At 40.5% G+C, this 12059-nt stretch overlaps 1 protein-coding gene across 2 annotated transcripts in view; it reads right to left on the bottom strand.

Moving 5' to 3' along the window:
* The window catches only part of GRID2 (glutamate ionotropic receptor delta type subunit 2), a 693323-nt gene that overhangs the window by 90791 nt on the left and 590473 nt on the right, over nt 1-12059 (bottom strand). For both annotated transcript variants that reach the window (XR_005601815.1, XM_039551427.1), the window contains exon 13: nt 4851-5046. Coding sequence is in view for 1 of the 2 variants with exons in the window: in XM_039551427.1 (XP_039407361.1) it covers nt 4851-5046 (196 nt within the window). In the remaining variant the exon portion in view is untranslated. The remainder of the gene's footprint in view (nt 1-4850; nt 5047-12059) is intronic.

The following is a 12059-nucleotide window of genomic DNA, read 5'->3' as shown; positions in this document are numbered from 1 at the left end:
CCCAAACACACTGAGCTCCTAAGCTAACCAAGGTAACTATTAGCTGTTTGATAATGCCTGAAAGTAACGCCACACTGTGTTTGTAGTGCTTTCTGGTCAGGATTCTAATTTTTGTCACTGCTGTAAGTTTTTTAAAGCCCCAGATATGGCAGTAAAGATACACAGGATTATGGGAAAAAAAAATAGCCAGACCACCCATGATAATAAAAAAGTAAGGGCAGTGGGTGCCTTTGGTACTCCAAGGCACCTGCCAGCTCTAAATCATGGACTGTACAGGAGACAGTAATTGCAAAATAGAGAGCCTGCACCTTCAGCTGTGGGACTGAACACATCAAGCTCTTAAGGGTACTTGTTAACCTTATCACTTGTAGAGCAGACACAGAACATCTCACCTGCCCAAGAAGCATCAGCTCCAGAGGCAGAGGGGAACCAGGGAACTGCTGTTTGGGTTGATAATTAGCCTGCTAACCAACAGTTGCATAGTGTAGCTGATCCCCTGGGTGTGAACTGAAATAGGCTGGAGAGCTGTCCCAGCATTGTTACATGCTCTCACCTCTTCTGCTGCCTATCCCTTTCTTAGCCACTGCCAAACTGCTGAGTCATGGTGCACATCCAGTATTCCAAAAGTCTGTCTTGGTTCTCTTTTGTTTTCAGTGTCTTTTCATTGGGCTACTCCATGGCCAGAAATGTTCACAGGAAAGAGGTGGGGACTTCCATACATTAACTAGATGTTTTGCGGTGCTATCAGTGAATCTGTCACAAGAACAGCAATTCCAATGGCAAATTTTTAAGTATATCAGGATAATTAATGAATTCAGGAGGGGGTTTGGCCCACCAAGGTAAATATTCATGATGTCTCTACTGCTGTAGACAAATTAAGAATATCCATAGTCAGTTACTGACAATTTGTTCTAGCACAGAATTGCAAATTGTTATTACCCCTTTCTTCCCCATACAAGTAACCTTAGCAGAGCTTTGTTATGGTCTATTCATAAATACTTTTACTATTACAGTATTTTCAGGAGGGTAAGACTGCATCCACAGTGTCCAGGGAAAACAAATGGGCTGAGCAGTTGCTAGCATGCTTCCACTGGCATTGCAATTAGGATCACAAGGAAATCCACATCTCAAGACCAAATTCCTTTTGACACTGTGTGCAAGCTGAAAAGGAAGTACTAGGAGCCTACAAGGAGTTTCTCTTAATGCACCATCCAGAAGCATTGTTTTACCAGACAATAATTCACAAGTTTTCTAGCAGCTAAATATTTTGCAGATAGAGTTAAATAGACAGAAGAGGTTTCAAACACATTCAGATTCCACCTGGGAAAGGAATTTTCCACTCTGTACTACTGAGAGAAATGAAGACGCTGTAGGCTATGGTATCGTGTTCAGAGGAGCAAGGTGGGTAGAATAGGGCATTAGGCACTATTATACTCCAGGGAAGAAAGAGCAGACAGGGGCACAATGGAAGAGCTCCATTATATTTTAAATGGGAATAGTTCCAAGGATAGGAAAGCCTGTGGTGCTTGTAAAGGATTAAGCAGGGTAATGTGCTTTTTAAGAAGACATAAAGAGGTATGTAATGTGATATGTTTAAGCCTAAATGATTTTTCTTGGAGTCCTCAATGAATGTTTAAGCAGGCATGACTTGGGCCTCTGTAAATCCTCTCTGAATAAATAACTTCCACAAAAATAGACATTCCTATGACAGAATGAGATGCATATTTCATAACCTATGCAAAAAAAAGGAAAATCAATTTGAGATACATGAAACGCTTAGGAATAATAAAGAAAAAGGGAAGATAAAAGTGAATATTCTCCAGAATTATCCAGGCTTATATAAAAATACAGCTACCTCCCCACCCATGTTGATTTCACAGAGCAGGAAGACAAACAACTGAGTGCTTCCCTACCTTAAATTCAGACTTTCGACAGCCTTTTGCTGCCTTTTGAGAGAAGAAGAGACAATAAGTGGAAGAAAATATCTAAAGTACCTGTGCTTTTCAGGCTGTCTCTTGTTTGAGGTATTTAAAACTTCTCTCTCTTCAGGGTAAATCTATCCAGCTGCTCTCTAGCTGGACCTGTGGTATTTATAGCTGTTCATTATGGATGGAACAGGAGCACACATGGTGATATGTATGCACCTGATTTATGAGAGGAACAGGACCAATAAATATCAAAACCTGAAAACTTACAATGGCATGATCTCCCCATCCTATTTCTCTTGCCTGCCCTGCCCTCCTGCCAGGAAAAGGAGGTCAAAGCAGTAGAATGCCTGATGCAAAGTGGGACTGTGCAATCATTGTCATTTGGCTGTATTGTGTTTGCACTCATACAGGTGCCATTCCCCACGAAGCCACTGGTACAGCAAGCAGGCAGTCCTGCGGAGTGAGGGAGGTCATGCTCTGGGTGAACCAGTGGTGGGTCCCTCTCCCCTTCCTCCTGTTTATATATACATTAGCATTAGACTGCTACTTTCCTCACAATAAAATGGTGCCACCTCCACTGGAGCTGTCAGAATAAAAGCAAGACAAAACTAAAGAACTTCTAGGATTTTACAAGAATATTTGGGGAAGTGTCTTCTGTGAAGTTCCTTGCAAACCCCATTTAACCTCTGAGGTGATGCAGCGAGGAGAGTTGTTAAAGATGGGAGTATTCACTTCATCCCTGCACACCTCTCTCCCATGGTGGTCCATCCTATCTCACTCCCTTCATGGTCACTACTCAGCTGAGTGGAAATCCCCTTCCCTGTACCTATTTGGAGGCACTCATTAAGTCTCTGCTGTCTCACTTGGCACTCCAGGAAGGTTTACTGAGGTGATGGCCAGTCACGCTTTGGTGCTGATGGATGGGGGAAACAAAATGAGGCACAGAGAAAGACCTGCTGGTTTAGCTTGCCCGGGGTTATAACTGGGTTAATAGCTCTGATGTAGCCAGTTAAATTCATTAAAGACCCTGAAGAGCATTATGAAGCATATAAATAGGCCAAGGGGACCCATGAATTCTTTCTGAAATGTTGTCATTTTATGAAGTGTGTTACAGAGATTATAATCTCTGCCTTTTATCATATACCTTTAAAAACACTAGTTTTCCTTGCCTAAGATTAGCTTTCTTAATCCAGCTTTCTTCCTGAGCAGGCCAACTACAACTTCCCAAAAACTTCTGTGTGAACAGCAGCTGGCAAATAATCATTTTCGGTGTCATTTCTTCCTGTAAACTGAAGAAAGGGGAGAAACTGTGCACCCACAGGTAGATGTGTATGTTCATTAGAATCAGGCCTAAGACCTCAGAGTTTTTAAAACTGGAGGGTGGGGGCTTGCTCACTTGACACGACTTAGTTTTTTTTGACATTGTGATTTGCTTATTCCTGGGAAGCAGAAGCATGAGAAATTAGGAACTTGGATGTTTCTGGTTTTGTAGGTTTTGCCATGTTTCCAGGAATGAGAAATCAATGACTGTAGTCTGGAATTACCTGCCAGCAGGATACACCACTTGTTTGTTTTTTTCAGCTAAAAGCTGTTAGTCAGCACAGCTGTGTTTGATGTACTCTGGGTTTTGATCCTTCCAAAACTCTTTTTATAACTTGGGAAGGGAAGCCAGAAGGAGGGAAGGTTTTTGGTTTCGGGTTTTTTTTTTTTTTTTATACATACAAAAAGCAAACCCCAGCTCTATCAGTCACTTACAAACTGAGCTAAAATATGTTTTCTCAAAAAAAGCAATTTCCTCTAGCCAATAAATCTTCAGGCCCTTTTTTCTTGCTCTTTCAGCTTATGACTTTATCTAAAAGGGTTTCAAAAGTGCATTCCCCAGGGCCTCTCTTGCCTCTTTTATGCTGTTTAGTCCTTCAGAGGAGAAAATATGATCTTGGTTATCCAGAGGTTGGATTGGTGATTTTTAAAACTCCAAATAATCTTTGTTATTTTGTAGTTCTATTATTATCAAGAGCTCACCAGTGATTTCATCATTCTTCTTAACATACTCTTTTCTCTTGTTGCTATCTAGAGTGAGAACACCGGAAATTACACATTTTCCTGGCCAATGGATTTTGGTGGAGACAAAATCGGAGTTCATCTGGATTTTTACAAGTCTCTAAATCGAGATTGTGACAAAGTGAACACACAATTCATGGATATTTTCTCTAAGAAATCTTCACCTTTTGAAGTTTAGAATAAAGTCAGCAAAATATGATATTTCTTTGATTTGGTGGTAGGGGAAAAGCTTGTTTACAGTCACTCATTAACCTATATTGACTCTTATACTGAATCCTTTCATGGACTGGTGTTTCTATAAAAGCTGTAGCTGTCAGCCACAATTTGGGAGGGAACTATTCCATTCACAAATGTCCCTACAAAGAGCTCTCAAAGTATTTTTCCATTGCTAAACCTACTACAGAAAGCGGTTGTGAGACTCTTCTTTAAAGTCAAATCATTCATTCCTGCCTTCTTCTCTCAAAACAAACATGACCCAGAGCTACAACAGAAAGCCAGGATTTTCAGTGTCAGGAGACTACACAAATAAGATAATCAATGTCTTGTATTCTGGGGTTCTAAGTCCAGTGATCCTATTTCCATTTTGCACCCTTACAAACACACTCATCTCCTGTAAATATACCTGTAAATACTTTTTGGGACAAACAGTCAAGGTACTCACATATCAAAATGCTATTCAATGCCACAAACCTGAGAAGTCCCAATCCTCCGTGCCAGTGCGATGGGCTTTCGGAAATTGGTTCCAGGCATGATCATTGCAAGGGTGCAAATGCATCCCTTGTAGCTAAAAGAAACGACTAAGCAAACATGGTGTTACACAGAGCATGTCCAATGGGAAGCATAAAGGAAGCGTGCCAGTACCTTCTGAATGCCTGCGGTGGACTCCAGGACGTTGTTCTCCGAGCCGTTGCTCCTGTTGATCATGCGCCACATCTGGGAATACATGCTGTCCCTCTCGAAGGGATTCATGCCTTTCACTCGCACATGCTCGTACACTGCGGAGTCCAGGACGGTGCCATAAGGAATATCCGTCTGCCTTGAGAGATCCTGGAGAGACCTTAATTGTTGGGGGAGAAAAAGAGACACAGGAGACTTTAATCCACATTTTCAAGAGGAAGGAGCTGCAGGCAAACAAAGGGCAACTCAGAGGAAGACAGCTCTCAAGACACTTTCTTCTGTTTTTTTTTTTTTTGTTTTGTTTTGTTTTGTTTTGTTTTTTTGTTTTTTTAAGATAAAGCAAGGCTGAAAATTTGTTTTTATGGTTTAAGACACAAAGAGGAATATGAAGTGAAAGGAAGGGGTAGAAAAAGTGAAAATGGATGAAAAAAGAGCAGAAGGAGTAAGAGGATCCTGGGAAATGCCAAGCTCGTTTGAGCAGGGGCAAGGCAGGGAGCATTGGAGTCCTACAGAAGTTGGGTACCTGCCTATGGTGCAAACACACACCCTGCTGTGGGGAGCTGGTGTCAGCACCAGGACTCATGAAATCCAGCCCAGAGCATCTGGGCTGAGCACCTCTGTGTGTTCCTGGGTTACAGTGTGAAGGGCAGTGTGGTGGGGGTGTTCCTGCACTGAACTGTGCATCCATCACATATGTCACATCCTGTATTATTTTCAGCAATAAGATTTCTTTAATGATCTTGCACTTTAATGAACTGTTTTTTCATCACATTTTCATGTTATCATGGTTCATGTTATTTAGTCTAATAAATTTGTTCTGTTTACATGTTGTCTAGTCTTACCCTTCTCTATAAACCAGAAAAATAAACCATTTTAGAAGTTTCTAAAGTATCCCAAATGTGGTTTGATCAACCTGCTTTGGACTTAAAAAATGTATATAAAAATCCTTTAAAGTTTCCTTACCTCTTGGCCTGTATTTTCCTTTCCTGCAGAATTGCTCTCCTGTACCTTTGATTCTTTAATGGCACTCATTAAAATTTCAAAGTGACTACTGCAATATGTCTACTGCTTAAAACCCATTACAGCTTTCCCAGCCAAATTAACTGTGTATAAACTGCACAAATCTAGTGGGTGACACATAAGGACAATCAAGGAGCTCAGTGCTGTCTTAAAGAAGGCAATAGCAAATTGTAAAAGCTTATTGCAGACACAGAAAATGCAAACAGCAATGTAGGAAACTCATCAAATTCCAAGCTGTATTTCTGAAAAATGTAAATATGAAGGCTAGTGAAAATGGCCCTATGGGGCGGGGGGTGGTAAAAATGGAATTCTTATATGTTGTAAGGATGGCACTGAAGAAAACAGTAATCACATTTCACAGGATGTGTATGCCATGAACAAAACAGAAAGCAGGAAAAGAAGAAATCAATAGAGATCAATGGCAAGGGTTTAGATGTTAGCTAAGTATAAAAGAAATCCTTTGAAATTTAGACATAGGGGCTTCGAAAAGCATTGACCAAGAGCTAAATTCTAGTTAGATAACATATAGTAATTACAAGGAAGGGACGAATGTAATTGTGAGGTGTAAATAACTAATGGTATTGAAATCCCTCAAATCATCTCACTTTCTCCAACAAGATCTCATTCCTTTTAAACAGTCTAGGTACTGGGAACCTGCAAAGAATCTGTACATATATGGGGTCATCAAAGGTGAGATGCTATATGTAACATTTCATGAAGCCAAGTGTACTTCTACCAGAGGACCAAGACATGCCCTATTCTATGAGGAAAAATATGAGACTCTGGTAGACTAAAGCATCAGGACAGTAAGTACCGTGGTTAGCTGGCAACTGAAAAGTAAAAAAAAATTATCGAGTCCAGATAAACACCTGTGAGTTCTGAAAGACTAAATGTAGAATGGCTGAGCTGTAAGCAAAAATGTGAACCCTCATTGCAGCCAGTGAGCAAAAGGGAAGCAGTAAATATTTTAAAAAGAGGCAGTCGGGGGAATTAGTAAGCTACTCAGGTCATATGCATAAGTTTAATAAACATACTGAAATAAGCATTGACGTAATTTTAAAGATCAGTCCTGAAGTCGACACAGCCACCAGGTAAGTTTCTCCAGGGAAAGCAGTTCAATCATCTATTACACTTTGAAATTACTAAAGAAACCCTAAGAATTTCAAAAAGAACTTCATCTCACCAAACAATACACAGATGGTGGAAGTACAGACAACCATCGAAGGAGGAATTTAGAAACATTTCCTAGCAACCCTGGGTAGCACCAGAAATACTCAGTTGGAGTGGATGCTCTTGAGGGATTTCAAAAATAACAAGAACAGCTTTTGCAGAACTAAAAAGCTGAACAAGAAGAGTGTGACCCTGTGGATGGGGGCAGCACTCACAGCTAAAGCTGAGGTACTCAATGCCTGCATTGCCTCACTCTTCCTCACCAAGGTCTCCCAGGCCTTTGTGACTACAGGCAGGGTTCAAGAAGGCAAGGAACAACGAGCAGTAGGTGGTCAGGTAAATCTCAACCAGACAAGGCAGGGGATTGATTGGAGTCTCTAGATCCAGAGAAGTCAGAGTGTGCTGAGAGAGCTGGCCCAAGTCTTTGCAAGGCCACCTGCTTTAATTTTTGCAGGGTGTGAAGGAGGCTAAGGGAGATCCCTTGATACAGGAGAAAGAAAATGTCCAGACTATATAAAAAAGTTAAAAAAGATGATTAATGCAATTACTGTTGGTCCAACCTCATGGAGTGAGTCCTCTCAGAGCACATTTCTAAGCACGTGAAGGAGAGGCAGCTGCCTGGCAGCACTCAACATTGACTCACCAAAGGTAAGTCAATGACCAATTTGGTTGCCTTCTACACTAAAATTACTTCATTTGTGGACAAGACTAGAGATATTGACATAATTTACCTTAACTTTAGCAAGGCAGCCTGCTTATTTGCGTCCCACAATATTCTTGTATCCAAATGAGATCATTAGGTACAGCTGTGTGGGAAACCAAATTTGATAAATTCCCAATTGGATTGGTATGCTCATAGGGTAGCTCACCTGCAGGCTGCTAACAGGTACTCCAGAGGTCTAACCTGGGACATGTCTTTACCAATAACTTGGAGGAGGTAAGCAAGCACCCTCCTGTCAAGTTTGCAGATGACATGACTTGGGGGGACCAACCACCTGCTCAAGGCCAGGCTGAAACTCAGATGGGCCTAGAAAGGCTGGAGGAGCAGGGCGTGAAATTCAGCAAGGACAAATACAAAACTCTATAGAGTTGAATAAAACTCTGCAACAACCAGACTGAGCACAGCTCTGCAGAAAGGCACCCCGGTAGGCAGCAGTGGGCCTTGCTGAGAGTTTCTCCTTATTTTACCATTAGGCAAAGTGTTGTGCAAAGTGCTGACAGTCTATCTGTCATAAGCATCACTGATGAAAGGCACTAGATAAATACAGCATACTATATTGATCCATTCTGTTACTGCTGCTGCCGCCAATACGCTCCTATAATCAACTGGCAGTGCTCAGCAGTGCAACGAGCTGTCACAGGATGCAGACTGCAATGTCCTGTAATTGTTATTTGTCATATTAGAAAAGTATGCAAAAAATATTTATCCAGTCTCCAATTTCTAGTGACAACACTTGGTAAAATTGCAATCATTACAAGACTCTGTGTGGCCATATAATTTCTAATATAACAAGCATCAAAGCATTTTTTGGATATATTATTGCTAAGCAGTATGCAATTGACAGGTGTAGCTGCTGCCACAAATCAGTTAAAAACAGCACAAAAGAAAAAGAGCTCCTGCGTATATCTTGTGGCTATAAAAGCAACTTTGTTATTTTCAGAAGGGCAAACCAGCACAAGACATGAGCTATTAGTCTTGAAGTGTACTACAGTCAGGTATGGGAAGCAAACAGGCTGAGAAGCAAGTGTGCTATCACACACAAAGGCACCACCAGCAGGGAAATAACAAGGAGAAGAATTATGTCAATGCCTTCAGGAAGGCATGTTGTAGTTGCCAAGTCTGGCATTAACTAGAGTCTGCAGTGCCTCACTGTTAGATGTGCTATCCTGTAACACAGGATGCCTCTCAGCTGCCCTACTTGCATCTTTTCACAGTTGCAGGTGAGGTTCCATGCTGAGAAAATGATGACAAGAGGACAAAAGCAAGACAAATGTAAGTGTAAACTCTATGGATGCACTCAATGCTGCTGTTGGCAGTAAACCCAAAGTTCTGGTTCACCTGACCATATGCTGAGGAGAAAGAAAGACTTTTGGGAGCCTTGGAGGTGTACATATGTATATTCTGCTGCATAGACAAGCTGCAAATACAGTAAAGATCTATCACACATCAGTGACTCCCTCCCCTCACACAAACATGTAAAATGGGATCATAATATATATGACCTCCTTCAGAAGCTGTTTGTTTAATAACCCACAGCTCTGCAGACTATTGCTGAGACATTGAACCTAGAAGCTATGGTACAGCAAAACAAAGAGAAATGACAAACTTTGAGAGAACTACTAGAATTATTAAACCACTGAGGTTCCCTTACAGAAGAAAGAACTCTTATAACTGCTTTGCCTCCAGCCTGGTTTATAGGTTACATATTGTTCAGTGTACCTGTGCTCCTGGATTAAACAATTCCTTCTCTTTTCAGACAAATGCCTTTAGTGGACATGTAAATCCTCAGCCTCACTCTGTCACCCAGTCTCAGCGCACAGCTGCCACATCAGATCTCAAAACAAGGAAAAAGCCTCTGTCAAGCTAATTAATTCCTACAAGGGATCCTTTGATGCCCAAATTCTGATTCCATTACCCACACTGAAAATTTTTCGATAGTTCTCAGTTGAACTACCTGTAAAGCAAAGCACTCATTAGCATGAGTAAGCAAATGATAATCTCACATTTTAAAACTTTTTTCTCCTTGAATTTCTAATTTTGAAGCAATAAGGTAATGAATGATAAAATTTTCTTAAGAATTTAAAAAAAGCAGATATAAATGAAAAAACTGTTAAAAAGTAAGATACCTTCAACTGAGTTTGTATACAGACAAATTCTGCTTCTAGGGAAGTGACCATGCAGCCAGGTCATAATTCAGCTTATTTTTTCTATCACTCATGCAGCACTGTGGGGAAAAATATTATGAGTGGCCTTTATGGTAAGTTTTTTTCCCATTGCAATTACTGGGATAATACCAATATTATCCCAGCATCAATATTACCCTAAATTAACTAGGCTAATAGGGCTATTCAGAGGAGGAATTGAGTCATTTGAGGAAGAATTATTAACAGATAGATGTATTTTTCAGCGTTTGTTGATTTTGTTTAGTATTCTACACCCTTAATCAGGCAGCAGTTGTCAGGTCACTTTCATTTTATGGCTTAGTGCAAATCAATTACTTTGTAATTTAAAAAATTACCTCTGCCTCCATCTAGAAGAAAAACATAGTAGGATTTGGATATGTTTCTTTCTCCAAAGCATACCCTCTTCTATAAATTCAGATCCTAGACTCAGAATTGGTAACACGTTCACATGTCGGCCAAAAATATTAAAAAAGTACACAGAAAAACGCTGAAAACAAAAGGTCAGCTTCATAAATAAATAAGTAACCAAATTTCTTTTTAGGTGATAAAACACCACTGAGGTCAGAGACTTGGGCATCAACATAGCTTTGTAGACCTGGGTTATAGATCAATTCAGGCTGGCTGTGCTAGGCTTGAGTGATGCACAGAGCTGTTTGTAAGAACCAGTTACTGAATTTTCAGCAAAAAACAACTGATCTCATGGCCCACACTGAAGATTTTATTTATTACTAATACAGATAAAGCTTTCCAGTGCTTTTGAGGGTTTTTCAGTTCGTTTGTCCGGTTGGTTGTTTTTTTTCCCCTAGGACAGTAAGGATTAGTTCACAAGCAGATTTAGGGCTAAGGAACGGGGCACATTAAGCCAAGGGGTTTGACTGTTGTCAGGGTCAGCTGTGGCAGAAACCATGTTAAATAAAAGATTAATGGACATGCATTGGGCAATATCTAATTACTGAGTTCTAGGCAACCCCCTTGTAGAAATCCTGTAGTCAGTTGCACTGAGCTGTATAAAGCCTTGGGGACTCCTTAGCTTCAAATGAATCACGGTTTAGCAAAATGTTGTGAAAAGAATGTTTAAGGAAGGAAAGACCTGCTTTCCCTCTATGCCTCCATGTTTGGAGGCAGAGGTCTCACCTACCAAACAAGACACACTAGTTATAACATGGAGAACACAACAGGAACTTCTGATTTTACAGAAGACAAAAGAAGCAAACTTCCCCCCACAATATGTACAAAGCTCTTAAGCTTCCACACTTTTAGAAGTGGATTAAACTTGAAACCACCTAGCACCAGGCTTTCAGATGGCAAATCCTCTGACTTCTTCTCTGTTCACCCCACTTCCCCAACCTTCCTGCAAAATGTCAGTGCCCATGTGAAGGTGGTGACACCCTCCCCTATTTCAGAAAACCGTGCAGTAATTTGAGTAAAATCAATCTCTGCCAATGGACTCTAACTTGGTCCTAAAGGAATCATAAAACATAACAATGTCAACACTGGCTCAGTGATGAACTGCAGAGCATGAGCACCTATTAGAAATAGCTCAGGACCTCCAAATTTATTTGGCATTTACCAAGAAAAGTCACTCCTAATTACTATTAATTTGTGTTGCATTTGAGAAAGTGATCCAAAGATTTAAGACACATAGAAATTATGCTTTGCTGTCACGGTGTTTTGGCATTTGAAATGCTGACTGCCTCGATTTAAATGTCATCTGCAATGTGGGTCAAGTGTGAACAAAAGATGCATCCAGGAACTACTTTAGAACTTGAGTGCCTCTGCTCTTGATATTACATGTTGGCAGAAGGTGAAAAGCTGAGCTCCCAAAGGTATTAAGAGAAGCTATTTCTCTGGAAAAGCAGATTTAACACCCATTCTTTTTCTTCTAGTTTCTGAAAATTAATTTAAAAACCGTAAATATTTGATTCAAATTGAACATTGAAGCAGAGCACAAATGCCATCAAGTGAGGTTATACTGCAAAGATCTACTTTGAGAGTCTATAGAGAAAGGCAACAGTTATCTCTCTAAGGGTCCTCCTTTGTGGATGGATTGATAAAATTTTGCATGCTTTGCTTCTCAAA

The sequence above is a fragment of the Corvus cornix genome, chromosome 4, assembly GCF_000738735.6.
Source record: "Corvus cornix cornix isolate S_Up_H32 chromosome 4, ASM73873v5, whole genome shotgun sequence".
In the NCBI taxonomy this organism is placed as follows: Eukaryota; Metazoa; Chordata; class Aves; order Passeriformes; family Corvidae; genus Corvus; species Corvus cornix.
This window is presented reverse-complemented; position numbering and strand designations above follow the sequence as displayed.